The 27,382-nt window shown below is 48.2% G+C and overlaps 4 protein-coding genes and 3 non-coding genes across 8 annotated transcripts; 2 read left to right on the top strand and 5 right to left on the bottom strand.

Annotated features, from left to right (window-relative positions):
- The first annotated feature begins 467 nt into the window (after nt 1–467).
- Nucleotides 468–3,557, top strand: c6h15orf40 (chromosome 6 C15orf40 homolog). Its single transcript, XM_062389195.1, has 5 exons — nt 468–862; nt 1,255–1,375; nt 1,459–1,586; nt 2,031–2,135; nt 2,243–3,557. Exons 1-4 carry the CDS (start codon nt 509–511, stop codon nt 2,121–2,123), a joined length of 696 nt encoding a protein of 231 aa, XP_062245179.1. The 5' UTR covers nt 468–508; the 3' UTR covers nt 2,124–2,135; nt 2,243–3,557.
- Nucleotides 3,558–4,747: 1,190 nt separating this feature from the next.
- On the bottom strand, nt 4,748–8,374 carry zgc:114188 (40S ribosomal protein S17-like). Its single transcript, XM_062389207.1, has 5 exons — nt 8,221–8,374; nt 7,288–7,439; nt 6,572–6,677; nt 5,214–5,279; nt 4,748–4,867 (listed from the first exon to the last, which is right to left on the bottom strand). Exons 1-5 carry the CDS (start codon nt 8,221–8,223, stop codon nt 4,790–4,792), a joined length of 405 nt encoding a protein of 134 aa, XP_062245191.1. The 5' UTR covers nt 8,224–8,374; the 3' UTR covers nt 4,748–4,789.
- Nucleotides 4,979–5,105, bottom strand: LOC133956011 (small nucleolar RNA SNORA71). The gene has a single exon (XR_009921049.1). It is a non-coding gene; the product is annotated as a small nucleolar RNA SNORA71 (small nucleolar RNA).
- Nucleotides 5,837–5,963, bottom strand: LOC133956012 (small nucleolar RNA SNORA71). The gene has a single exon (XR_009921050.1). It is a non-coding gene; the product is annotated as a small nucleolar RNA SNORA71 (small nucleolar RNA).
- LOC133956010 (small nucleolar RNA SNORA71) lies at nt 7,121–7,247 on the bottom strand. Its single transcript, XR_009921048.1, has one exon. It is a non-coding gene; the product is annotated as a small nucleolar RNA SNORA71 (small nucleolar RNA).
- A 380-nt stretch (nt 8,375–8,754) lies between the features above and the next one.
- On the top strand, nt 8,755–11,117 carry commd9 (COMM domain containing 9). The gene is made up of 6 exons (XM_062389200.1): nt 8,755–8,912; nt 9,329–9,445; nt 9,822–9,961; nt 10,330–10,364; nt 10,450–10,553; nt 10,806–11,117. The coding sequence occupies exons 1-6, from the start codon at nt 8,859–8,861 to the stop codon at nt 10,941–10,943; spliced, it is 588 nt and encodes a 195-aa protein (XP_062245184.1). The 5' UTR covers nt 8,755–8,858; the 3' UTR covers nt 10,944–11,117.
- A 346-nt stretch (nt 11,118–11,463) lies between these two features.
- Nucleotides 11,464–27,295, bottom strand: LOC133954648 (L-fucose kinase). 2 transcript variants are annotated; one of them, XM_062389073.1, is made up of 24 exons: nt 27,054–27,295; nt 26,697–26,859; nt 26,409–26,560; nt 26,009–26,059; nt 25,801–25,926; nt 25,554–25,626; nt 24,905–25,002; nt 24,688–24,768; nt 23,634–23,753; nt 23,063–23,234; nt 21,815–21,921; nt 21,632–21,733; nt 21,117–21,290; nt 20,926–20,999; nt 20,256–20,611; nt 19,939–20,173; nt 19,698–19,864; nt 19,381–19,608; nt 19,017–19,160; nt 18,571–18,690; nt 18,260–18,447; nt 14,105–14,204; nt 13,793–14,016; nt 11,464–12,451 (listed from the first exon to the last, which is right to left on the bottom strand). In XM_062389073.1, the coding sequence occupies exons 2-24, from the start codon at nt 26,770–26,772 to the stop codon at nt 12,380–12,382; spliced, it is 3,240 nt and encodes a 1,079-aa protein (XP_062245057.1). In that variant the 5' UTR covers nt 26,773–26,859; nt 27,054–27,295; the 3' UTR covers nt 11,464–12,379. The 2 variants fall into 2 exon arrangements, with proteins under 2 accessions (XP_062245057.1, XP_062245058.1); XM_062389074.1 differs by having other exon boundaries at nt 27,108–27,295.
- Nucleotides 27,296–27,382: the final 87 nt, after the last annotated feature.

The following is a 27,382-nucleotide window of genomic DNA, read 5'->3' as shown; positions in this document are numbered from 1 at the left end:
AAACCATCAAAACTAACTTAAATATAATCTCATTTAAATACAATCTGAATGAACCTCAGTGTAAAGTCGATGACGAGCTCAGACTGTCTTCAGACGTTTGTTACTCTCAAACTTTATTGGTACTTTTACTAAAATACATGCTTGAATACAGGACTTCTACTTGAATTCAAGTATTTGTACACCGTTGTACTGGTATGTTTAATCAATTAATTGTTTAGAAGTATTTCTTCCACCACTGTTAAATTATTACAGACATTGATTCAACCAGTTCAACTACTGCAGTAAAAACTACTACACTATAAATAGTATAGTAATACAGCAGTAAATTTGAAATACTACAGTACAGATACTGTTTATTCACATTCAGTCAGCGATAATCAGATGGCTTAAGTTTCTTTTGACTTTTACTTTGGAAAACCATTATCGGAGGTGTTTACTTTGAAAAGCGGAAGTGACTATATTTACACTGGTAGCCACTTCATGTTAGCTAACGAGCTAACAGCCGCGGATGTTTTACCGGTCACATGTTGCTCGGTTCCTCAAAGGATCTACGATCAACCGTTTACCGGAGCCCAGCGGCCCGTCCACCGTCCTCTCCCCGAGCTCCAGCGTCTCCTCCCGGGGCTCCACCGTCCTCTCCCCGAGCTCCAGCGTCTCCTCCCGGGGCTCCACCGTCCTCTCCCCGAGCTCCAGCCTCTTCTTCCAGGGCTCCACCGTCCTCTCCCCGAGCTCCAGCGTCTCCTTCCGGGGCTCCAGCCTCTTCTTCCCGAGCTCCACCGTCTCCTCCCGGGGCTCCACCGTCTCCTCCGCCTGGTCAAGACGTTTCTCCTACAACCCACCAATGCCCCAGAAACAGAAAAGCGTGAGTTCTGAAGATGATCCTGTTTCTGTTGCTCAGCTCGAGCTCGTCCACTGTCTGTGTCTCCCGGGGTCACACCCGGGGTCACACCCGGGGTCACACCCGGAGGTGGAAATTAAACGGATCCACATTGAACCTGCAGAGGAAAGTGTAGTAACTGAAGAGCACAATCTATATCTACAGCACCACAGCCTCCTGACAGGAGGCTGTGGTGCTGTAATTAGTGGATCAGGCTCATGGTGTCAGGCTGCTGGGACTCAGGTTGCGAGTTGAACTCTGGCACGTTGTGATTTCACTGAGCGTGAAATCACAGCTTCCTGAGCGTCTCTGAACATTCACTGTCTGATGGTTGAGAGTTTGAATCAGTGACCTCATCTCTCCGGTTGTGAACCCAGGTGAAGGCCCAGCAGCCCGGAGCAGAGCCCGAGGCCTCCGGTCCGGTGGTTCGAGACCGACACGGTGCCCTAACCATCACGGTGCACGCCAAGCCCGGCTCCAAACACAGCGCCATCACAGGTAGGGGATGACGCGTCACACCTGCAGCATCACGTTTCATCACACAATGAAATCTTTGCCACTCTGTGTTTTGTTTCCTGCAGACGTCTCCGAGGAGGCGGTGGGAGTTTCCATCGCTGCCCCCCCCACGGATGGAGAAGCCAACACTGAGCTGATTCGCTTCCTGGCTCAAGTCCTGGACCTGAAGAAAAGTCACGTCTCTCTCCACAAGGTCCCTGAAACTCCTTGAGTCTCCGCTCACTTCCCATCTGTCTCCTCCTCCTCCTGCTTGTTTGTTCTGCACCTCCTCCTCCTCCTCCTCCATCATCCTCCTCTCCTCCTCCATCACAGCTGAGGTCCCAGAGTGTCACTCTGAAATGTCTTCATTTCTATTTGACTAATGAAATTCCTTTAAGGAGACGTGTGGAGCTTCTAGTGGTGAAGCTTATAAAACAGCCACTTTAGCACTGAAGTGTCACATCCCAGTGGTCTATCGCTGTAGTCAATGGTTTTACATCCTGAGGTGCTGGGAAGTTCAATAACTAGATCATAATACATCCTGGTGTCTCCATAATCACAACTCTGATCTCAGAAAGAATCAGAAAAACAATATGGATCAACCTGTAACCTGTGTAACAGAATTAAAGATGACACCTCTGTCTCCTGTCTCCTTCAGGGCTCCAGGTCCAGGGACAAACTGGTCAGAGTGGACTCCTCCCTCAGTGTGGAGGAGGTGTTGAGGAGGCTCAGAGGAGACGCACGCACGTGACCTGTAATAAGTGTGAGTACGATATGTCCATGAACTCCTGTTGTTCCTGCAGGAGGCTCACAAGCTGTCAACACTCTGTTTACATGATCTCACTCAAACGATGTCCTGTGTCCTCACAGGCTTCACAGCTGGACCAGTGGGACCAGTGGGACGCCGGAGCATCACCATGACAGGACGGGATGAGTGAACGTCTGAAGTGAATCATTGAAGTGTCACATGATTAAATCAACTGTTGAGGATTACACAGATTCTGAGCTGAGGGATTAAATATTAAACATGTTTTATCGTCTCCTGCATCTTAATCCCAAACACATTCCAGCAGAACTGTGTAAACACAACTGTGAGCAGTAGGTGGCGCTGTGTTCCTGTGAGATCTGAACACAACACACCAGTTCATCATGTCACCAACATGCACACGTTTATCCTGAGACAACATGGACCGACTCTAATTCTGATGCTAATGACACTTTACTAAAATGTTTTTAGACATTAATTCAACTAGTACAAATACGACACTAATACAATACTAATCATTTCTAAAACACAATGGTAATCATGTTTAGAAACTAACAACCAGGGAGTGTGAGCAGCACTGTGCCAAAGTTTTATTGTGAAAGGAAGAAAAAGCTGCAACTAACGTTTGTTTCTGAAAAATTAAGACCCAGACGCAAGACGTCAAAAACAGCAACATGTAAAAAGTTCATCTTAAACATAATTAAGCAGATGAAACAGCTCTGATGATTCTAATGAGTTAAAGTGACTGACCTTTTAAATTCCCTGATGAAGGACGTGAACATCAGGACAGATGTTGAGTCAGAATCTAGGTTCACGGTCTCAAGTGCTGGACTTGGACCATCAGGGCCACAGCCTACGTGGATGTGGGTCCAAGGGGCCCCAGTGGGAACCACCAGACCACAGACTGTATATCAGGTGAACACATGTAGGATCATGACCACATCTACTAATGAAACTCTGAATCAGATTTCTAACTTTTTTTAATCCCCAAAACTCTGTTGTGTAGTGAAATGGTGGATGTGTTGATTTAAATCAGCTGATCATTGGAGTCATATATTTGATGATTTGAAGTAGTTACTTTTCAAACTATTTAAAAAGCAGAGTAGGGACCTCTGATTGTTTAAGGAGACATGTTCACTGAAAATGTATACAGATGTTTATTTCTGCTTGAATTCAAGTTCTATAGGGTTAGGCTAACCCTTTTCTTCAGTCATTTATAATTACACTGTAAAATATGAAGCCTCAGATCACTGATAAATTCCATAACTCTAGTGAATGAGGGAGTTTTTCCTCCGGTCACCAAAGTGCTGCTCATTGTGGGAACTTCTCTATGAAACATTTTACGTTCCGGACCTTCAATGTAAAGTGGACATTGTGATTTTGTTCTGTATAAATAAAATTGAACTGAAATTGTTTGAATATATTCAGTGTTGTAAATGATCGTCAGGTTCTTTAAATCATGTACTTCCATGTGAAGCAGGTTTTTCTGTATCAATGGCTCCTCGTGACAGGGCCGAGCGTGCACGGCCTCACGAGTGTGCACGTGTTGTGTGGATGATGTGTAAAGTGTGTGTCCTGTCGTTCAGTGCGATCTGGGGGAACACTGCGCCATCAGAAAAGAACCTCGCATTGGAAAGATGTGCGACTGCTCCCGAGAAGCCTTCTGCAACTTCTTCCTGCTGAAGTGCTTATGAGCAAATCAGGGCAACTGTTTATTTGGAAATGTCCATTAACACAAATGTTTAAGAAGCAACGTGAATAAATCTGTGAAGCATCAAAGGGTTTTACTCAGACGCTTTTTAAAAACAAACATCTGGATATTGTTTCATTTGGGTTTTAGTTCCGTGGTCACATCTGGATTCAGCTGTGAAGATTCCAGCTGCTTCTGGAACGTGTCGTCTGTTTTCAGACACGCAGGAGTCTTCATCTGTTGATTTTACTCAAACTGTTAAGTTCTTTACTGGTTTTGTGATGTTGTCATTTCTAGTGATTTTATGTTAATTTTATTAATATTTAAAGATCGACTTTATGGATGAAGAAAAATATATATCTATTAATACAATAAGTATTTGGAGAGGGATTGGTCTAGTGGCAGAAACTTGGACTATGGGCAGAGAAGGTCTCTGGTTCGACTCCACGGAGAGACAACAAAAGACGAACCTGGATTGATCTGTCCAAAAATCAAAGAGTCTCACTACCCTGTCTAGTGCCCCTGAGCAAGGCACCTTACTCCCCCAACATCTGCTCCCCGTGCGCCGTACATGGTCGCTCACTGCTCTGTGTGTCCTGCACCAGATGGGTCAAAAGCAGAGGTTACATTTCCCTACCATGAGTGTGCCTGTGCATGTGTTTGGTATAAATAAACATATCTTAATCTTATCTTAATCTTAATTTAACGTTAAAATGCTCATTTTGTGTGACACATTGTAGACTTGTAATTTAAAGACTCCAGACAAAATATCTTTAAAGTCATTAACTAACCCAGTTGACATGATTAACCAGTTTATTTATCATTTACTAAACACGTTCCCTTGGTGTTCAACGTCTTACTCTGTATGAAAAGAGATGATTCCACACCATGTCCATAAATCACCAGTCGTGAGCAGTGGTTTTGTCCCAGAAGGTTTTATTAGAAGATACTTTACAGACGTCTAGACTCCTCGAGGCTGCTTGAAGTTCATGCCCACGGTCGGCTGGGTGACCTGCAGGTTGGACAGACCGCCGAAGTCCTGAGGACAGAAGAGAAGCAGGTGTTAGGCCCTGGAGCTAATAGCCCCTGGTGATAAGAGGCCCCAGTGCTAAGAGGGCCCCCTGGTGCTAAGAGGGCTAAGAGGCCCCGGTGTAAGAGAGCATCAGGGTCTGAAAGGAACTGATCATCCTTCAAACACGGGAAAGGCTCTCTGGTTCATCTCCCTGTACTATCAATGACCTTGGCCACAAGACGCCATGGTCACTTTCGATACAGGTGGTGGTGGGGGGGAGGGGGGGGGGGTTCAGTGTGAACGATTCAGGAGGTGTAATCTGATTACTCAACACATCTTCACAGCATGTGTCAACGCAGGAAGAAACACTCACCAGCAGCTTCAGCATCTCCTTGGTGTCGGGATCAACTTCAATGAGCTCTTGGTCCAGAGCAGACACCTGCACACACACAGACACACAAGTTAGTGTTACTACATTCTTCTCTTAAAGCCTCACTTGTGATTTGAACCGATCAACAGCGCCCCCTGCAGCCACACTGTGAGTGGTTCTGTTGGGCTCATTTCAACCTGATGCATCATGTGTAGAAACCTTTCAGATCAACTTCGTCCTTCAGAGCCGACGAGACGTGCGTCCTGCTTTTCAGGACATGTGACTGATGAAGCAGATTGTGATTGGCTGACCCTCAGTCTGTAGTGTGGACGGACATTTCTTCTCATCTCGCATCTTTATACATCTAATGTTTACAACTAAATTTCTAATTTGCTTTTGTAATGATGTCTTTATACATTTAGCTTATATTCATACATCTTTTATGTTGGTGGTCTCTTATAAACAATATTTTACAATATTTACAGGTTAGGGTTTGTGCCTGCCTCTTATAAACTACCTTGTTAAATGAACCTTCAGTTCAGTTGAATCAGAAGAGTAAAGTGTTACCCTCATTAAAAACATTTAACCACAACTCCTCCAACCTGCAGCTGGTGCACGGTTCTGTTTGTCTGTGAGCGTCAGGGTTCAAAAGGAACTGATCGTCCTTCAAACACGGGAAATGCTCTCAGTTTGATGTTCCTGTACAATCAATGACCTGGCGACACGGACGCCATAATCACTTTCGATACAGGGACGTGAAAAACCAGTGGAACATGCAGCATGAAACAATCCATTCATATCACATCTTCCTCTAATCTCTAATAACATCCACATTCAAACAGTGATGTGAGTTTGACATAAATTCAACATTTAGCTTTGATTGATGCATTTCTTTGAAAACATGATCCTGAGCCGTGTTGTGGTTCACATGTCGGATCAACTGTTCATCAACATTGGAAACAATTACTCACGTTTTCATCTTCAGATAAACAAAATCTCAGCAACGACTCAAACTTTCTGGAGCTCATCAGGAAATTATTAACGAACTTGAGTGACACTTTAAAGTTCAGCTTTATCTGGTTTAATAACTCATAATGCTGTTATTGTTTATATTGGAGCAAATACGGCCATGAGCTATAAGCAGAAGATTTTCAAAGTGCAACCAGAGTTTAAACTGATTCCATCTTTCACTCTGCTGCTCAGACGCCAGTCATTAGAGAGAGAGAGAGAGAGAGAGAGAGAGAGAGAGAGGATAGGAGAGAGAGAGACAGACGACAGGAGTGCGAGACCAGACAGGAGAGAGTGTGTGTTTCTTCAGTTGTGTTGTTGTGTGTCGCTGTGTGCGTTATGCCTTCACTGACCTCTGGCACGTAGTTGTCCCTCCTCTCTCGCTCCTCCTCCTGCAGCTTGATGGAGATTCCTCTGACTGGACCTCTCTGGATCCTCTTCATCAGATGTGTCACATACCTGCACAATCACCACAAGTTAATGAAATTACTACACAACATGAGACGTTCTGGTCCCAGTGAGTCCGGACAAAGGACCTCTCTTTAGCCTGTTGTCCTACAGACTAAAAAAAAAAGAGTTAACTTCTGTTGTTGATTTAACACTTTCAAGCCAAAAGAAAATCAACAAGTTACAAACACAACAAGTCAGTGAAGTTATCAGATCCGACCCGAGTTAACTTCTAAGACACAACATGGCGTCAGTCACCACGGCCCAATGGCTGAGTGGAGTCTCTAATCGGGTCCAGCCAATCAGAGCCCAGGACGAGGTGAGGCGTAACCTTCATGAAAAACTGATCACAGATCTGTTCACTGCAGAGTTTTACACACACACAATATGAAACCTAGTCGTACATAGTGATTCAGAATCAGTGTAGTGGATATGAATCCAACTTGTTACTGAAATGTGTGAGAGCATCAGGGTCTGAGAGGAAGTGACAATCCTTCAGACACGGGAAAGGCTCTCAGCTTCTTCTTCCTGTACTATCAATGACCAGGGCCACAGGACGCCATGGTCACTTTCGATACAGGGAATAATAATAATAATAACAATAAGCGTACAGCAGACTCACCCAGCGATCTTGTTGCGGAGCTTCTTGCTGGGGATGATGGCGATCTCCTCGCACACCCTCTTGTTGGTGTGGAAGTCGTTACCCAGCCGGGTGTAGTATTTCTCGATGATGACCCTGGCGGCCTTCTTCACCGTCTTGGTCCTGACTCGTCCCTGCAGAAGACACACCACGTCAGTCCTCACACGTCAACAACGTCACCCAGCAGCAGCACAGCCGACATGAGGCGTCCATGTTGGAGGAACTGATCTCGATCCTCCAACACAGACTGAACGTGTCTGTGATCATCATCCGTCTCATTTTAAAGAATCACGTTTTACATATTCACCGTTTCATGTTCGACTGTAAAACATCAGACCGGAAACAGTGCATAATGACGTAAACTGGCTTCCTGTGGCGGCTGTGAACCCTTCAGGTGTTCTACTCTTTATTTCATCAGTTAGATGCTGGGGATCGGACCCGCAGCTTCAGGCTCGCGGTTCTTGATCCAGTCGGTAACGCTCGGTTCCGTTATTACCGGGAACACGCGGGTTGTTCAGCCGAGTCACCGGGAACACGTCTCCTGCACCGAGGCTAGCCCCGGGAGTAGCCTCCCCGGCTAGCCGTCGGTAGCCGGTGTCTGACGGAGACTTCGCCGTTTAACGGACCGTTTAAAACACAAAGCGCGGGAGAGTCATTCTGCAGCTCCCGGTAAACTCCGCCGGTAAACGTTGACAGGAGACCGGGGCCCATTCAGCTGGAGGACGGCTGCGCTCCGCCTCCTCCGCCGCTACACCGAAAATTAAACGCTCTGTGCGGATCATCTAACGTCAATACAGCCGCGGCCCGGTTCAACTGACTGTCCGGTCTCCAACGAGCACGCTACCGGGGGATCAGAACCGCTCAAACACCGGGATGATGATCGATAGCACAGGAAGACATGAAACATTTACCCACCATGTTGGATCGGCCTGGTAGAAGAGGACGAGCAGACTTCCGGCGGAAGTTTAAATCCACACACGGGTGTTTAGATACAACCGTGACCCCTGCTGGTGGGAGGCAGACAGACAAATTTACCAATAGATAGATAGATATATAGATAGATATATATATATAGAGAGAGAGAGAGAGAGAGAGTGAAAGACTGATAGAGAGGATATATATAGACTGATATAGATAGAGAGATAGACTGATAGAGAGACAGAGATATATAGATAGATTGATAGATAGACTGATGTAGAGACAGAGAGAGAGATAGAGGAATAGATAGACTGATAGATAGAGGGATGGTTTTATAGATAATTAGAGAAAGCAATGGATGGATCCATGTCTCATTGAGACCACGTGTTTAGATAAGTTGTTATTATTATCATCATTATTTTTATTAATAGTGTAAACCGTTGAATAAGTGACTCTGGTTCCTTTTTTAGATCATTTTTAAATTCAGTGTTTATAAGCAACATGATAAAGTTTATTATTTATTAAAGTTTATTATTCTACAGCTCCATGTTATTCTCCTGTACTACATTTCCCATGGGCCGTAGCGCGGCAGCTTTCTGTCACATGACTGGTAGTGACGTCACGTGTTTTTCGACATGGCCGCCTCCGTCTCGAGTGAAGATCTGATCAACCTGCAGCTTCTGTTAAAGGTTCGATTCCGTCCACAGCGTCACAGTGTGTGTGTGGTTTCTCTCTCGTGTCAAAAGCTTCAAACCGAATCTACTCGTGTGTTCGAAGACTTCTCATCGTTTCGAGTCAGTAAAGAGAAAATGACAAATCCAGTTCAGCGTCAGGAGCAGTCCCTTCGTCACTTCCTACTGAGATCAGATACATAATAAACATGACCACAGATATGATCACTACACGTGTCTCAGTCTTTCAATAAAGATCTTACAGTTAGACAAAGTGAAATGAATCTGTGGATCTGTTCTTCACTGACACACATGTTCCCAACCAGTTGACTGGAAACCAGTCCTTCTGCTGAGCAGCACAGTGGGAAGACTGTTCAAGCTTCTCCTCGACGTCCTCCACAGAATCAGATTCACTGAGAGGTTTGTCTCCACAGGCTCCGTCCAAAGACGCCGTGAGAGACGTGTGTGTCCAGAGTCACAGAGACCCGGGGCGCCGGCTGGCTGAAACCACGGCCACGACGCTCAACATCCCCACAGCCCAGGCTGCACAGGTAACACAGCACACACACACACACACACACACACAACACGCACACACACACGCACACACAGACAGGTTGGTATCAACAGTTTTGTCTCCATATCTTTTGTAATGGACGGGTCCCGTCAGTCCCTGGTGCAGTGTGATGTGAATATTAATGTTTTCTTCAGCTCCAGTTTATCATCAGTAAACAGACGTCTCTTCATTTCATAATGTAGCTGCAGCTGTTGGACCTATTTGATATTATCACAGCGGTTTTGTTGTTATGTGTTTATTCAGCCCCTTGTTCATATTCTGCTGATGGAACCTGGACGTTGAGCCTGTGAAGTGAATCATGATTATGAAATGCAGAGATGAGTTGATCTGAGCCTTTTATTTCCCTCCAGCTCGTCCGCTCTCTCCACACTCTCTCTCATCACGTCCTCTTCTACAACCTCAGCTCTCCAGAGCAGATCCTCGCTCTCTTCCCCGAGTCGTTTCACCCCAGTCTGAAGAACCTGATCACAAAGATCCTGCTGGAGAACAGGTCAGATCCCTCCTGGTCCTCTTCACTGACTCTCTGTGTGACCACCACAGTCTCGATAAAACCTCTTCTTCACTGGTCTCCAGTCAGAATGGATCCATCCCCATCAGCTGCCACCTCCTTTAAACGTTCTGAGCTGTAAATGAAGCTCAGTCACATGTGAGGATCCTCTCCCAGTACAACAGAGGCTCACACAACAGGGTTCACTAACTTGATGAGAAGAACCAGTTTGTGATTTCATGTTGTGTTTATACATAATGTCTGATGGAGATGAAGGAGCAGATGATCTGAGCAGTTCCTGGGTCACATGACTCGGCAGGGGACATGTTTTTATCAGCTCTGATTATCATTATTCCTCTGGTGTTTTTCAGCCCAGCATGGAGGACGGAGGCTGCGGGTGAGCAGAGTGAGTTCACGTCATCCTGTGTGTGCGTGCGTGCAAGTGTGTGTGTGTGTTTGAAGCACTAAACTGTGTGTGTTTGTGTGTGTAGTCTCTCTCCCTCAGCTGAAGGACCTGGACTGGCGGGTCCACATGGTGACTGGTTCAGACTCACTCAGTCGCATGTCGGTTCCGACCTGCCTGGTTCAGCTGAAGGTGAGAATGACCCTGAGCAGCAGCTACTGACACGTCTGCTCCATGACATGTTGTTCCAACCTGGTTCTGGTTTCTTCTCGACCTCTCTGGAGTCTCAGGACTCCTTCACACCTGGTTCAGTTCAGACCTTCAGACTCTTCAGTTTGGTCGGAGGAAGCCAGACAGTTTCCTGAGTCTCTTTCTGTATCCTCACCCTCTGTTGATTATGATCACGTGTATCTGTACTGGTCTCATACGTGTGACGTGTTTCAGGTGGAGGATCCGTGTCCCTCAGCAGGCAGTGAGTCGGTCTCTACAGTGACGGTGGAGCTCAGCAGGGAGTCTCTGGACACCATACTGGACGGACTGGGACGCATCAGAGACCAGCTGTCGGTGGTCGCTGCCAAATAGACTCAAAGGATTGTTATGAATCAACGTGTCACTGACAGACTTTGTGGCATTTCAGATTATTATCTTCACGTTTGACCTTTGTTGTTTCCTCAGTTTTGTAAACTCAGTAAATTCATCAGTTCGCAGATTTACATAAATGTTTGTTTTGATTGAGATAAAACTGGATTTGTCTTCTCTGGGTCTGATTTCCAGTTATTTAACTAAATCTGATGTTTCTGAGGAGCTGTCGAATACTTTGTCTGCTCCATCACCTGTTAACAAAGATGGACGACACGGCAGCTCCCAAAAGTGAAGCCAAAGCGTCTCACCACAGCCGGCCACCAGGGGGATTTGAAAACCAGCCAAACCAGCCTGCTGACACTGTCTATTATTGTTTAAATGACAGAAAACACAAAATGATTGATTCTTCATGTCACTGAAACTAAACTACATTTCCCTGAAGCTTTAACATTTAAGATTTCAACTTTGCATGCAGAGGAAAATGAACATTTGTGTCTAAAATATCATCAAAAACATCCTGTTTTTAAATTGACAAATGATTTTATTACGTGGATTTATAAAGTGAATACAAAACTTTTTTCATGATCATCAAACAGATTCGATCATAAAAGAAAAGAATACACATTCACAATGGAACATGTTTGTGTCGCCATCATCACAGATCATATCAGTTATTGATCAAGTTCCTTTTAATACTTTTCAAAGTTACATTTTAATTCATTATGAAAGTTTTAAATAAACAAATCATTTAATCCCCTCAACATCTTCCAATAAACCAGGAGGATTTCTTTGTTTATTATAATTATATTGATTAATTATAGAAACTTTTTGGTTTCAATGTGAAGGAACAGTTCACTTGTTTTGTTCATCCTCTGAGGAGCATCTAGATCTTTCAGAACCTCATCAGAGGAGCTCAGAGGTTCTCTGAAGACCCTGGTCCCCCTCAGATCCTCTAAGAACATGATGTCATGGTTCACAGCAAGAGATTGGTCAGTGGGCGGAGCTTTAGACTTTGATCTCTTTTCTCCAACTTAACCTGGAGCAGGTCAGCTGCTCAGCGTAAGCTACATTGGGATTTATCTGATAACAAGTGAATGAGCTTCGTAGAACTGAAAACCTGAAGTCACCTGACCACAAATCCTGCTTCTGAGTCCAGGCCTCAGGCCGATATGAGTCCTGTCTCCTCTCTGTTAGCTCAGTGTTTGGGCTCCACCACCTCAGGAGCTCTAAAGGCTGTTAACAGATGTTTCTCTGAGAACAGCTGGGAAGCGGAGGGGAGGTCTTCCTCTTTTCATTTCCTATGCCAGTATAAAAATACCCAATAAAACTGCTTCACATATATATTTCATTATTTTGCACATTTTATCCCTTTAACTGCACTTTGTGAATGAGTTTAAACTCCTCATGCTCAGGGCCAGCGGTGTGTCTGTGTGTCCTCAGGACGGGGGCAGGACTGTAATCCCGTCCATGTCCAGCTCCACTGTGTGAACGCTGAAGTCTCCCAGTCCCTGAAACAAACCAGTTATCATGAGCAGGAGAGTGAAGCTCAGAGTTCAGAGTTTTACTGCAGACACCAAAACACTACCAGGAAATCAAAGCTTCCACAGAAATGATGGCGTCTTTTCAAGGTCAATGAAGCAGCTGTAACCACTGTGTGGACTGGTCTGATTGTGTGTGTGGATAGATCTGTGTAGTGGTGTGTGTTGGTCACTTCCCACATCGTAACCACGGATTCTCCCATGAGCAGATCTGAGCTTATCGGCTCTGCTTTGAGTTTCTTTTCTTTTAAGAATATTTGTAAATCTGACATATTATATATATATATATATATATATAAACTTTACTACAGGCTCAAGGCCCACATGGTAAAAAAACACAAAATACATACAAACAATACATTACATAGAAATATACATGTGTACTTGACAGAGCTGCGGTCCAGCCCACTCATAAACTTAAAGGTAAGGTTCCTCAGCAAGGCCATGAAGTTTGTTACACAAGCTCTCCTTCTTGTAATTCACCCAGAGTGGAGCTGTATAGAGAGGGGGGGCACTAGGCTCTAAACACATGAATCTTTACATCAACTGTACAGTGATGGAGTTTTCTAACCAACATGTTAGCGTGGACATAGAGCATCCCCTCTGTCTGCACATGTCGGCATCATCCTCTCACGTGGCTGTAATAATGTGCCCCAAGGATTTGGTACTACACCCCCAGAGTTTCAACAGATGAAAGGCAGGAAACGTAATATCCATGTCATCCTTAGACCTACAGCCCATTACCAGGCTCTTCTTGGAATTATAGTTCACATCCAAATCAACCCCATAATTAGTGCAGATGTTAAGCAGCTGTTGAAACCCACTGCTACTAGGGGGTAGTAAAGCTAGGTCGTCTGCATACATGAAGTGGTTGACCAGGGAATCACCTGTCATACAACCTGTTCTGCATCCCCCCCCGCTGCCTGGAAAGGTTGTCCATATAGAGATTGAAAAGGGCTGGGGATAATATACCCCCCCCCCACGCGGACCCCGCTACCAACTTCAAAAGGGGGAGATAAGATGCTCCCCCATCTAACTCTCATACTCTGGTTCACAAACCAGTAAGATAGGATGTGTACTAAGCTACTGGGAACCCCTAAGCTTGAGCTTATTAAACAGCTTCAAGTGGTGGAATTTACATTTTCTCACTTTACGACTGGACACTGGGATTAAGGCCACATTTCACTCAGTTATAAAAAGTTGACCAAATTATCGTCTATATCTTCCTGATGTTAAGAAACACATCAATTGAAAATGATATAGATGTAAAAACCGATGTTATAAATCAGTGTAGTGAAATCTTCTCCTTACCGGTGTGTTGTTGAGGACCTGCAGTACCGCCTGCCGCTGCTCAGGCTCCTGGGTCAGCAAGTAGAGGAAGCCCCCGCCCCCGGCACCGGCCAGACTCTGACCCAGGACCAGCGGCCTCAGAGCCTCCATCATGATCCTCACAGAGGCCGGCTCACAACCAGGAGCCATCAGCTTCTTCTGCTGCCACGAGCGGGTCAGACACCGACCCAGTGTGGACAGAGAGCCTGCAGGGAGGGGGGGGGGGGTCACTGAGTGTTCAGTGTGTGTGATCAGTGTGTGTTCAGTGTGTGTTCAGTGTGTGTTGAGTCTCACCCTCTGAACAGGCTCTGGCACATTCCTCTGAATTGGCCACGAGCTCCCGGGCGTTCTGGACCATTGAGGGCAGACGACTGTACCAGTTACGAACCACATCCTACAGACAGATCCACCATCATCATCATCATCTTCATCATCAACATCGTCATCATCATCATCTTCATCATCACCACCATCATCACGATCATCATCATCGTCATCAGTGTCATCATCATCTTCATCAACGTCATCATCATCATCTTCATCATCACCATCATCATCATCTTCATCATCACGATCTTCATCCTCAACATCATCACCATCATCACCATCTTCATCATCATCATCATGACCATCTTCATCATCATCATCATCATCACCATCTTCTCCATTATCATCATCTTCATCCTCATCATCATCATCAACATCATCACCATCTTCATCATCATCATCATCATCTTCTCCATTATCATCATCTTCATCCTCATCAACAACATCAACATAATCATCTTCATCACCATCATCTTCATCATTATCATTATCACCATCATCATCTTCATCACCATCATCTTCATCATCATCATCTCATCTCATCTCATCTCATTTTCGTCCGCTTATCCGGGGTCGGGTCGCGGGGGGAGCAGCTCAAGCAGGGGGCCCCAGACTTCCCTTTCCCGGGCCACATTGACCAGCTCTGACGGGGGGATCCCGAGGCGTTCCCAGGCCAGTGTTCAGTTATAATCTCTCCACCTAGTCCTGGGTCTTCCCCGAGGTCTCCTCCCCACTGGACGTGCCTGAAACACCTCCCAAGGAAGGCGCCCAGTGGGCATCCTTACCAGATGCCCGAACCACCTCAGCTGACTCCTTTCTAAGTAAAGGAGCAGCGGCTCTAATCCGAGTTCCTCACGGATGGCTGAGCTTCTCACCCTATCCCTAAGGGAGACGCCAGCCACCCTTCTGACAAAACTCATCTCGGCCGCTTGTACCCGTGATCTCGTCCTTTCGGTCATCACCCAGCCCTCATGACCATAGGTGAGGATAGGAACGAAGATCGACCGGTAGATCGAGAGCTTTGCCTTGCGGCTCAGCTCTCTTTTCGTTACAACGGTGCGGTAAAGCGAACGCAATACCACCCCCGCTGCTCCGATTCTCCGGCCAATCTCACGCTCCATAGTACCCTCACTCGCGAACAAGACCCCAAGGTACTTGAACTCCTTCACTTGGGCTAAGGACTCATTTCCTACCCGGAGTAAGCAATCCATCGGTTTCCTGCTAAGAGTCATGGCCTCAGATTTAGCGGTGCTGATCCTCATCCCAGCCGCTTCACACTCGGCCGCCAGCCGATCCAGTGAGTGCTGAAGGTCACAGGCCGATGATCCAATGAGGACCACGTCATCTGCAAAAAGCAGTGACGAGATCCTCAGACCACCGAACTGCAACCCCTCCCCACCACGACTACGCCTCGATATCCTGTCCATGTATATCACAAACAGGATTGGTGACAAGGCGCAGCCCTGGCGGAGACCAGCACCCACTGAGAACGAAACTGACTGGCTGCCGAGGACGCGAACACAGCTCTCGCTTTGGGAGTACAGGGATTGGATGGCCCTGAGGAGAGACCCCCTTACCCCATACTCCCGCAGCACCTCCCACAGTTTCTCCCGGGGGACCCGGTCATACGCCTTCTCCAGATCCACAAAACACATGTAGACCGGAGCTGGTCCGTAGTTCCACGTCCGGGGCGAAAACCGCATTGTTCCTCTTCAATCTGAGGTTCGACGATCGGCCGAACCCTCCTTTCCAGCACCTTGGAGTAGACTTTACCAGGGAGGCTGAGAAGTGTGATGCCCCGGTAATTGGCACACACTCTCTGGTCCCCCTTTTTGAACAGGGGAACCACCACCCCGGTTTGCCACTCCTTTGGCACTGTACCCGACTCCCACGCGATGTTGAATAGGCGTGTCAACCATGACAGCCCCTCAATACCCAGAGCCTTTAGCATTTCTGGCCGGATCTCATCAATCCCTGGGGCCTTGCCACTGCGGAGATGTTTGACCACCTCAGTGACCTCCACCAGGGAAATTGACGATGAAACACCATCAACCTCGAGCTCTGCCTCCAACATAGAGGGCGTGTTATTCGGATTCAGGAGTTCCTCAAAGTGTTCCTTCCAACGTCCGACAACCTCCTCAGTTGAGGTCAACAGAGTCCCATCCTTACTGTACACAGCTTGGATGGTTCCCCGTTTCCCCCTCCTGAGGTGCCGGATAGTCTTCCAGAAACACTTTGGTGCCGACCGAAAGTCCTTCTCCATGACCTCTCCGAACTTCTCCCACACCCGCTGCTTAGCCTCCGACACGGCAGCAGCTGCAGCCCTTCGGGCCTGTCGGTACCCTGCAACCGAGTCAGGAGTCCTCCAGGATATCATATCCCGGAAGGCCTCCTTCTTCAATCGGACGGCTTCCCTGACCACCGGTGTCCACCACGGTGTCCGAGGGTTACCGCCCCTTGAGGAGCCTAAGACCCTGAGGCCACAGCTAGCCGCCGCAGCTTCAGCAATGGAGGCTTTGAACACCGCCCACTCCGGCTCAATGCCCCCAACCTCCACAGGAATGCCAGAAAAACTCCGCCGGAGGTGTGAGTTGAAGATACCTAGGACGGGGGCCTCCTCCAGGCGTTCCCAGTTCACCCGCACTACTCGTTTGGGCTTACCAGGTCTATCCGGAAATTTCCCCCACTCCCTGATCCAACTCACAACCAGATGGTGGTCGGTTGACAGTTCCGCCCCTCTCTTTACCCGAGTGTCCAAAACATGCGGCCTCAGATCAGATGACACGATCACAAAATCGATCATTGATCTTCGGCCTAGGGTACTCTGGTACCAGGTACACTTATGAGCACCCTTATGTTCGAACATGGTGTTTGTTATGGATAATCCATGACTAGCACAGAAGTCCAATAACAAACGACCGCTCGGGTTTAGATCAGGGAGACCGTTCCTCCCCACCACGCCTCTCCAGGTGTCTCCATCGTTGCCCACGTGGGCGTTGAAGTCACCCAGCAGAAGTACGGAGTCCCCTACTGGAGCCCCATACAGGACTCCATTCAGGGTCTCCAAGAAGGCCGAGTACTCTGAACTGCTGTTTGGTGCATACGCACAAACAACAGTCAGAGTTTTCCCCCCTACAACCCTTAGGCGCAGGGAGGCGACCCATTCGTCTACCGGGGTAAACTCCAACACCGCGGCGCTCAGCCGGGGATTTATGAGTATCCCCACACCCGCCCGGCGCCTCACGCCCTTGGCAACTCCGGAGAAGAATAAAGTCCAACCCTTATCCAGGAGTACGGTACCAGAGCTGAGACTGTGCGTGGAGGTAAGCCCCACCAGATCTAACTGATAGCGCTCCACCTCCCTCACAAGCTCCGGTTCCTTTCCCCACAGCGAGGTGACGTTCCACGTCCCCAGAGCCAGCTTCTGCCGCCCGGGTCTGGTCCGTCGAGACCCCTGACCTTCGCTGTCACCCATGTGGCTGCGCACCCGACCCCAACGGGTCTTCCCCCAGGTGGTGGACCCATGAGATGAAGAGAGGGGGGGTGCCACGTAGTTTGTTCGGGCTATGCCCGACCGGGCTCCGTGGCAAACCCGGCCACCAGACGCTCGCCATCGAGCCCTCCGTCTGGGCCTAGCTCCAGACGGGGGCCCCGGGCTTCCTCCGGGCTGGGTCCCATCTCCTCTTGTATCGATATTCATTGAGGGTTTTTGAACCATTCTTAGTCTGGCCCCTCACCTGAGACCACTCTGCCATGAGAGACCCTACCAGGAGCACAAGGCTCCAGACAACACAGCCCTCAGGTTCACAGGGACACGCAAACCTCTCCACCACGATAAGGTGACGGTTCAAGGAGAGGTCACCATCCTCACACATTACTGTATTTATCATTATATATAGTGTGTAGTGTATTTTCTCTGTACAGGAGAACAGAGCCTGTCCAGTTCCTCCTTCTCTCTCTGAGCAGATCCCAGGTCAGACTAGAGATACAGGACCATCAGGACATTGTGTCTTCACTCAGGGACGTTCAGATTGAACCATGTGGACGTTGAACCTCATTTGAATCTGATAACACAACAGGAGAAGAAGAGTGTTGACAGAGACTGAACAGACCAACACCAACCTGCAGCAGGTTTCGAGCCAGGCGGGTTTTTCCCGTGTACACCAGCAGGAGGCGCTGCTCCAGAGAAACCAAGAAGTCATCTGGAGGACTCAGACTTTCAACCTCCACCTGCAGGGGCAGAGATGTTCTAGAGCGACCAACCTTTACTCCGCCCACCAGCCCTCCCACCTGATCCTGCCAACCTCCTCCTGCAGAGGAGGAGGAGAAGAAGAAGAGGCGGAGGAGGGGGAAGTAGAAGAAGAAGAAGAGCGTACAGTAAATAGCCTGAAGCTGCTGATCGAGTGCAGAGTTCCTGTGTGGGAGCTTCAGACCTGTGGTGAGAATCTGCTCCAGGTACAGAATGGCGTGGATGAGGCAGTCTGTGTCGTAGGTTCGACCAGTGCACCTGTAGACAGCAGCCAACAGCGCCCCCGCCAGGATACTGCTGGTACCTGCAGGACAACAACACGTCACACCTCTGTGGAGAGAAGATCTGAAGAACGCTGATAATACTTCAGTCAGATAGGAAACATGGATATCAACATTATTTAATGAGGTGATGATTTATAGGAGTGAGATCCAGCACTGACATTAGACCCAGATTAAATTCACCAAAAGTTAAATAAACGTTAAACTAGCGCAAAAGTATAAAGACTTTAAAATATAAAGACAAATGAAATTTAAAATTTAATTTATCTTTACACATATTCAATATTTTTGCCATATTTTTACACTGGTTGATTTGTGTGGTTTCTCATTTATTAAAACGTTTTCTCACCCAGTCCAGATCCAGTGGGCAGCGCCGACCAGCTGTGGAGCTCCACCCCTCCCCCCCACCTCTGCATCAGCTGATCCCACAGAGGATGCTGGGAGGTGAGGGACACCAGGCCGCTGACCACACACACCGCCTTCAGTAGGGCTCCTGTGACACACACACACACACACACACACACACACACACACACACACACACACACACACACACACACACACACACACACACACACACACACACACACACACACACACACACACACACACACACACACACACACACACACACACACACACACACAGAGTTTGAGACCCTCTGAGGTGGTGGGTTCCCTGGGTTCACCTGATGGGGGTGGCTGGTCTCTTACCGGGGGCGTGGGGTTGACAGTAGTCCCTCAAGTCCTCCAGGCTGTCGCACAGTGTTTCTGTGGAGACCTCACTGTCCCTCCCCCCGGTGTGGCTGACCAGGAGGAGGCAGGGCTCTGCGATGCGACAGGCTCTGGCACCGATTGGCCGTTTCCCATCGATCTTCACTGCAGCGTTGGTCACAGAGCCGCCGTGCTCGAAGGCGATTGGAGGAGTGTCACTCCACCCGCCTGAAACGACAGTGGCTCATAACCCCACTTTCCTCCCAACACAGAGGAGAGGTCAGAGGTCAAAGTAAAATCAGTTCCTCTGAACACACCTGCCAAGTCCAGTCTGGCCGGACACTCCACTTCTTGCCACTGATCAATGGGCGGGACTTCACCCTGACCAATAGAGATGAACCTCTGTGATGACATCACAGCCTGTCGTAGCAGCACCTGACCCGCCCCCTCGTAGTGCCGCGCCGCACGAACCAGCAGGTCCGGCCTGAAGGGGGCAGTCACAGGTTATAATCAGCCAATGACACATAAACAGTAAATCAAATCAAGAGTGACACTCACCTACTCAGCCAATCAACTCTCTGTTTAGCCAGGGCTTGGACTCCATCCCTCAGGTGACCCTTCTCCAACAGGGAGTAGGCGGGGCTCCAGGCCTCGTTAGCAGCAGGTCCACTCCTCAAACCTCCCTTCCCCCCCGCCATACACACCAACACATCAGCGATGCAGGAGAGACAGCGAGCAGCCACGCCCAGCTCTGCCCCAGGCTCCGCCCCCTGCTCCCTGCAACCTCCTGCAACTGTGTAAAGAGGAAAAAGAAGAGGAAGTTCCTCCCACCTGATATAAACTCTCCCGTCCACCCCCCATTCCTTGTGACTCACCATTGTCCAGTGTCTCCAGGAGCGCCCCCTGCTGGCCTCCCAGCACCGCTGCCTTGAAGTAAGGCAGCAGGCAGACGTCTGTCTGACTCATCAGGGCGTCAAACACTCTCCGCCTCCCGGCCAGGAACAGTAACTCCTCCCTCCAATGCAGCTCCGCCTCCTGGCGGGTGAGTGACAGCACTTCCTTTAATGACAGCCTCCACGCCTCCCTCCACCAGCGCAGGCAGCCGTCTCCCCCTAGCAGCCAGCCAACACCCCCCTCCAGACCCACAGCTCCCCCCCTGGGGTGGAGTACCGGGAAGAGACGGGCCTCCAGGAGGGAGCGCTGCCCTCCTCTGACCCATATCTCCTCCGGCCTGAGGAGAGGAGAGGAGAGGAGAGGAGAGGAGAGGAGAGGAGAGAAGAGAAGAGAAGAGAAGAGAAGAGAAGAGAAGAGAAGAGAAGAGAAGAGAAGAGAAGAGAGGAGGGAGAGAGAGAGAGAGAGAGAGAGAGAGAGGAGAGGAGAGGAGAGGAGAGGAGGGAGAGAGGAGACAAAGAGCAATAAGATGACAACCTGAAAACATCTCACCTCCAGTCAGCGGCACCAGCGACGTGGAGACGTAATAAAAACAGACTTTACAGTAAAGGTGAAGAGAAAAGAATGAGACTCATTTTCAAGAATCAATCTTACTGTGTTCCTGTCCTGTTGAAGAAGTCACTCCATCTCTGATTGAGGAAGGAGGCGTCGCTGTCATCAGAGGAGACCTGAGGAGGAGGAGGAGGAGGAGGAGGAAGAGGAGGAGGAGGAGGAGGAGACAGATTTACCTCTTGTTACAAAGTGAAAGAAACAATAGAAGGATATTTAAGTCAAATGTTTTTTACCTCCAGGTCGTCCTGCGCTCCCATCACTGTGTAGACGTTCAGCTTCAACTCGCCCAGCTCGATGCGATGTCCCTGGATGATGATGTCATTAGTTATTTTCAGCTTCCTGATGCAGCACGACGTCGACAGCTCGAGACCCGACAGTAAACAACCTGAGGGGACGTCCAGAGGACCCTGGTGCAGAGGTCAGAGGTCACAACACTGAAACATGAACTTTTAATCTGTAGAAACAGATACTTCCTGTGAATAAACAGAATCTGTGGCGAGGGACAAAATTCTGGTTTCTGGTTCTAGTTTGAATCATCATGTCTGAGCAGGTCTGAGCAGGTCTGCAGGTCCACAGTCTCCAGCTCTCTGCAGGTTCATGTCTTTTATATGCAGATAGTTGTTAATGGAGATGAACACTGACCACAGAGGTTTGGATTCAAGCTCTTTCCACCAGAGGCCCCAAAATATCGTCCGCTGTCCCAAGAAGCTAATTCCTTAATCAAGCTAGTTGATGTTCAGCGTCTCACCTGTAGGTGGCAGTGCTGCACCACCGCTCCGGCTGCCACAGCCACGTCTGCCTCCAGAACGCTGTTGATCACCCGACCTCCGTCACTGAGCCCTCTCTCTCTCTGAGGGGAAACAGGAAGTCGAGCAGCGTTAGTTAAACTCAGTGAGGACGCTTGAGGACACAGAGGAACAGGGTGAGTCACCTGGATGTGAGACAGCGTGTTCCTGTCCGTCCAATCACAGGTCAGACGCTCCACGTGCTGCTTTCCAGAAAGAGTCAGGTAGTCGTAGCGACCGCCGGGGACGTAGACTGTGAGGGCGAAACACATCGTCAAGCTAGGTCCCCCTGTTCCTAGTCTTCAAGCTAAGTTAAGCTAAGCTAGGTCTCCCTGTTCCTAGTCTTCAAGCTAGCTAAGCTAGGTCCCCCTGTTCCTAGTCTTCAAGCTAAGCTAAGCTAGGTCCCCCTGTTCCTAGTCTTCAAGCTAAGTTAAGCTAAGCTAGGTCTCCCTGTTCCTAGTCTTCAAGCTAAGCTAAGCTATGTCCCCCTGTTCCTAGTCTTCAAGCTAAGCTAAGCTAGGTCTCCCTGTTCCTAGTCTTCAAGCTAAGCTAAGCTAGGTCTCCCTGTTCCTAGTCTTCAAGCTAAGCTAAGCTATGTCCCCCTGTTCCTAGTCTTCAAGCTAAGCTAAGCTAGGTCTCCCTGTTCCTAGTCTTCAAGCTAAGCTAAGCTAGGTCTCCCTGTTCCTAGTCTTCAAGCTAAGCTAAGCTAGGTCCCCCTGTTCCTAGTCTTCAAGATAAGCTAAGCTAGGTCTCCCTGTTCCTAGTCTTCAAGCTAAGCTAAGCTATGTCCCCCTGTTCCTAGTCTTCAAGCTAAGCTAAGCTAGGTCTCCCTGTTCCTAGTCTTCAAGCTAAGGTAAGCTAAGCTAGGTTTCCCTGTTCCTAGTCTTCAAGCTAAGCTAAGCTAAGCTAGGTTTCACTGTTCCTAGTCTTCAAGCTAAGCTAAGCTAGGTCTCCATGTTCCTAGTCTTCAAACTAAGCTAAGCTAAGCTAGGTCTCCCTGTTCCTAGTCTTCAAGCTAAGCTAAGCTAGGTCTCCCTGTTCCTAGTCTTCAAGCTAAGCTAAGCTAGGTCCCCCTGTTCCTAGTCTTCAAGATAAGCTAAGCTAGGTCTCCCTGTTCCTAGTCTTCAAGCTAAGCTAAGCTATGTCTCCCTGTTCCTAGTCTTCAAGCTAAGGTAAGCTAAGCTAGGTTTCCCTGTTCCTAGTCTTCAAGCTAAGCTAAGCTAAGCTAGGTTTCACTGTTCCTAGTCTTCAAGCTAAGCTAAGCTAGGTCTCCATGTTCCTAGTCTTCAAACTAAGCTAAGCTAAGCTAGGTCTCCCTGTTCCTAGTCTTCAAGCTAAGCTAAGCTAGAGAGACAGAGAGACAGATTCACAGAGAGACAGACAGGATCACCCACCCAGTCTGAGCGGAGTCCCTCTTAGGATCCTCCACAGCGCCGTCCTGCCACCCCTCACCATCGCCCCCTGTGTTCCAGCAACAGAACTGCAGCCGGCTCTCTCCTCACTCACAAACTGATCCTGAGTCAGATCCAAGCAGAGACACTTCAGGACGTCCAGGAAGAGAGAGATCTAAGGGACGAGACAGACGGATGAAACAAGAGCTTCCACGTCACACTTCTTTTTAAAAACAATGTGAGATACGTGAGTTGAACTGTCGTCCAACACGAACTAAGAAGTGAAAGGATGTCTGAGGACAGTTAGTGTACAGGGCTGATTTCACTGATCCCAGGTGGGGGGGGTCTTAAAGAGACAGGAGCTAGTTACAAGAGTTTGAGACAGAGGCTGAAAGAGGAGCTGCAGCAATGGACAGTCCGAGGAAAGTGATTCTGAACAGGGTAAGGGTTAGGGTGAGCATGAAAACATTTTACAGTTATAACACTGATTAAAATTCTCAACCTGAACATAAACAGAACTGTTTTAACCAGCTAACGATTCTAAAAAAAGAGACTTGCAGTACACCTACTGTACCTGCAGGGGCGGAGCTCCAGAGTCCAGGCCCAGGTAAGTGCAGCCATCGAGAGGAGGAGTGACGTGGGTCTGCAACAACTTCTCTGACACAGACCTGCTGAAGAAGACCGGACCTGACACCTGCAGACAGACCAGCAGACAGACCAGCAGACAGACCAGGAGACAGACCAGCAGACAGACCAGCAGACAGACCAGGGGACAGACCAGCAGACAGACCAGGAGACAGACCAGCAGACAGACCAGCAGACAGACCAGGAGACAGACCAGGAGACAGACCAGGAGACAGACCAGCAGACAGACCAGCAGACACACCAGCAGACAGACCAGCAGACAGACCAGGAGACAGACCAGCAGACACACCAGCAGACAGACCAGCAGACAGACCAGCAGACACACCAGGAGACAGACCAGCAGACAGACCAGCAGACAGACCAGCAGACAGACCAGCAGACAGACCAGGAGACAGACCAGGAGACAGACCAGCAGACAGACCAGTAGACAGACCAGGAGACAGACCAGCAGACACACCAGCAGACAGACCAGCAGACAGACCAGCAGACACACCAGGAGACAGACCAGCAGACAGACCAGCAGACAGACCAGCAGACAGACCAGCAGACAGACCAGGAGACAGACCAGGAGACAGACCAGCAGACAGACCAGCAGACACACCAGCAGACAGACCAGGAGACAGACCAGTAGACAGATCAGTTTGGATTCATTACTGGTTACAATAACATTTAAACATCAGCCTAAATCAAACCTTTAGAAGCGTTTACACCATTTGAATCAGGTCTGAACCGTTCCCTTCTCTACGTGAGGTGAAGAGTCGTGGACTCACTCTGACACAGAAGTTAGTTTCAGGTGCTGAATGAAAAATTGCACTTGAACCACAAAACAGCAACTATTCCAGATTGGGTTTTTGAATGGAATGAGCCTTTAAGAGAGTGAATCTCAAATCCTCAGCTTTCAGCAACTTAAATTAGTCAAACCCAGCATCTTTGGTATTTAAAAGTGTGTTAGATTTTCTGAGTGAGCACAGGAGAGGACGCACCAGTGGAACTTTCCCATCAGGCATCAGAGCTTGTTCAATCTGCTCCTTTGTCCCCTTGTAGATGATGTCTCTGACTTGACCCTGGGAGACGAAACAAACGCTCCTTCAGTCACACTCTGGACACATTTTGTTGATGCTAAAAATATTTAAATTATGATTACATGTTTTAACAATGGTAATTTATATTTAATTTTAACACAAAATGAAAAGTGCGCACCTGTTGGTCGGACAGGTAGACTCCATGATTGGCTGCGTAGGAGATGTCCCCTGGTAACGCCAAAACCCGAACACCAGAGAAGCCCTGCCAGGAAAGAGCTAACACAAACACACGCACACACATACACATACACGCACACGCACACACATACACAGGATCAGACATCCTGGAAGAACTGGAATTACTTGTAATTGTTGTTTCTGCCAAACAGTGAAGTTACAGGATGAAGGTGCAAAGCCTCTCCCTCTGTTATTATGTCCCTTTGACTTTTCATTTTACCCTTTAAAAATCTGCCTGAAGGTTTGTAAGAATTACAACATCAACTCTTGAATTATGGACAAAGAGTAACTTTGACCTCAAACCACCAAAAGTCCAGGTGAATGTTGGAGCCAAACTTGAAAACTTCCCTCAGGTTTTCCTGATATATGGAAACTTAAATGAATTTCTAACACAACAATTCATGTCAATTTGAGTGTTGAGGTCTTTAGAAGAGCCTCGCTTCACGCAGGGAAAAAACAGAAACCGACACAGAAAAAGGAAAGAAGTGTTTTTGACAGCCTCTGTATAAATAAGTTGGTTTCTAGATCCAAACTACTGAAGAGTAAGAAGTTGGTCAGCAGTGATTCCCTGTCCTTCTCTGAACACTAACCAAAGTCAGGAGGGATTGAGAGGATCATGTCAGTGCTGCAGACCCACACACCAGGAGGTGAACCAGGACAGATCTGAGACAAAAACACAAAATCAACAGTCTGTGTAAACTACAGTGGCCCCAACAAACAACCGTGTGGAACACCACATGTAGAACAGTTAACTCCTTTTCAAGATTGGTGGATTTTTATCATCTTAATGTAACATGTGAAGTTCTGTGTGAAATAAACGATGAAGACTGAGCAGACCTTGGTACTGAGACACTCCAGCAGCAGGTCCAGACAGCAGACCGGAGCCTGGACCTTCTGGTCTGGCTTCTCTCGAGGTAACCAGCAGAACGCTCGGCTGCAGGAGCTCCAGGGAAAATCTCTACCCTGCAGGACATAAACTCCTGTAAGCACCGAAAAATACAAATCAGACCAGAGAAACACAAACACTGCCCTGGACTGGACTCACTGTGTGGAGGATGAGGATGTGAGCATCATCCAGGACGTCAGCTGTCACCACCTGAGGAAAGAGAACTTCTCTATTCAAGATGAAACGGTTCACAACAGGGATCACTGCAGCCCGGTCCGGAGCTCATACAGGTTTTCATAAGGGCTTCCTGCTGCTACTCAAGTTAAAACAACAGTTTTTTAATTAATGCTATACGCTTTACAGGTTCTAACTGATGATGATTTCTGACATCCTCCCATTACAGTATATGTCACTATATATTATGTATAGTGTGTATTCTCTGTACAGGAGAATAGAGCTGTCTGGTTCCTCCTTCTCTCTCTGAGCAGATCTCAGGTCAGGTTATAGATAGAGGACCAACAGGACATTGTGTCTTCACTCAGGGACGTCCCAGACTCACAGTGTGTCCGGCTCGGCTGCTCAGATGTTCAGCAGCGACCAGCAGGGCGTTCAGTGTGGCCCCCCCGCTGCCCAGCGGCTCCTGGCGGTCCTGCACGGTCAAAACCAACGCACCCTCATCGAGAGAGCCACACTGCTGCCGCAACTCCAGCTCTGACACAAACACACACACAGTTATGAGCTGTGAAGTGATTTCATTCCATGTTTGATATATTTCTACGTAACTGATAATGATGAGGAGGATGAAGAGGAGGAGGAGGAGGAAGAGGAAGATGAGGAGGAGGATCACCTCTCTGGAAGGAGTACACAGTGTCTTTGTGCTGGCAGGTCAGGACCACCACCGTCCACCTCAACCTGCTGCACATCTTGTCTGTCTTCTCTCAGCTCGTCACAGTGCGCCACTGAAAAGTGTCCCCACCTCAGAGACTGTCTCCTGTCCCCTCAGGTCACGACTGAGCACGGTCACATGGTTACACAAAACACACACACAGTGATACACACAGACGCAGAGAGACACGTCTCTATATAGTTGTGAGGACGGTCATTGACATAATACATTCCCTAGCCCCAACCCAACCACCACAGCTGAATAACCAACCCTAACTATAACACAACTCTAAACAATCTATAACCTAACCCAACTTACTGATTTTTGTGAGGACCAGCCTAAATGTCCTCATAGCTATAGAGACACACGCACCAGCAGCACGGACCGTGTGTTGACTCGCTGTCCGTCGGTAACTGACAGTGTGTTCACCATCAAACACACCGGATGTAAACACGGACCGCCCCGGCTTCCGTAGGTTGTGGAAACTGTAGCGCTTGATTTGATCGCCGGGACCTCTGGGTGGGGCGGTGACCGAGCCCCTCTGACTGGCTCCCGGATGTTCAAGTGTTTGGTTTTAATTCGTCGTTTGATCAAACCGGTTAAGACGTCACGGCAGGAAACAGTTTTCATTTCTGGGCGGAAGTGAA

The sequence above is a fragment of the Platichthys flesus genome, chromosome 6 (genome assembly GCF_949316205.1).
Source record: "Platichthys flesus chromosome 6, fPlaFle2.1, whole genome shotgun sequence".
Lineage (NCBI taxonomy): Eukaryota > Metazoa > Chordata > Actinopteri > Pleuronectiformes > Pleuronectidae > Platichthys > Platichthys flesus.
This window is presented reverse-complemented; position numbering and strand designations above follow the sequence as displayed.

Bases quoted from the DNA above. Each gene is read 5' to 3' on its own strand.
- commd9 (XM_062389200.1), top strand. From the start codon at position 8,859: ATGGCCGCCTCCGTCTCGAGTGAAGATCTGATCAACCTGCAGCTTCTG. The intron at 9,962-10,329 runs GTCAGATCCCTC...GGTGTTTTTCAG, and splicing joins AAGATCCTGCTGGAGAACAG to CCCAGCATGGAGGACGGAGG. The intron at 10,365-10,449 runs GTGAGTTCACGT...TTGTGTGTGTAG, and splicing joins GGAGGCTGCGGGTGAGCAGA to TCTCTCTCCCTCAGCTGAAG.
- zgc:114188 (XM_062389207.1), bottom strand. The intron at 5,280-6,571 runs GTCAGTGAAGGC...GTGTGTGTGCAG, and splicing joins GGGACAACTACGTGCCAGAG to GTGTCTGCTCTGGACCAAGA. The intron at 4,868-5,213 runs GTGAGTGTTTCT...TTCTGTCCTCAG, and splicing joins AGGAGATGCTGAAGCTGCTG to GACTTCGGCGGTCTGTCCAA.
- c6h15orf40 (XM_062389195.1), top strand. From the start codon at position 509: ATGTTTTACCGGTCACATGTTGCTCGGTTCCTCAAAGGATCTACGATC. The intron at 863-1,254 runs GTGAGTTCTGAA...TTGTGAACCCAG, and splicing joins TGCCCCAGAAACAGAAAAGC to GTGAAGGCCCAGCAGCCCGG. The intron at 1,376-1,458 runs GTAGGGGATGAC...TGTTTCCTGCAG, and splicing joins CAAACACAGCGCCATCACAG to ACGTCTCCGAGGAGGCGGTG.
- LOC133954648 (XM_062389073.1), bottom strand. From the start codon at position 26,772: ATGTGCAGCAGGTTGAGGTGGACGGTGGTGGTCCTGACCTGCCAGCAC. The intron at 20,174-20,255 runs GTGAGTCACAAG...CTCTTTACACAG, and splicing joins CCTGGAGACACTGGACAATG to TTGCAGGAGGTTGCAGGGAG. The intron at 19,609-19,697 runs GTGTGTTCAGAG...CTGTCGTTTCAG, and splicing joins GGCCAGACTGGACTTGGCAG to GCGGGTGGAGTGACACTCCT.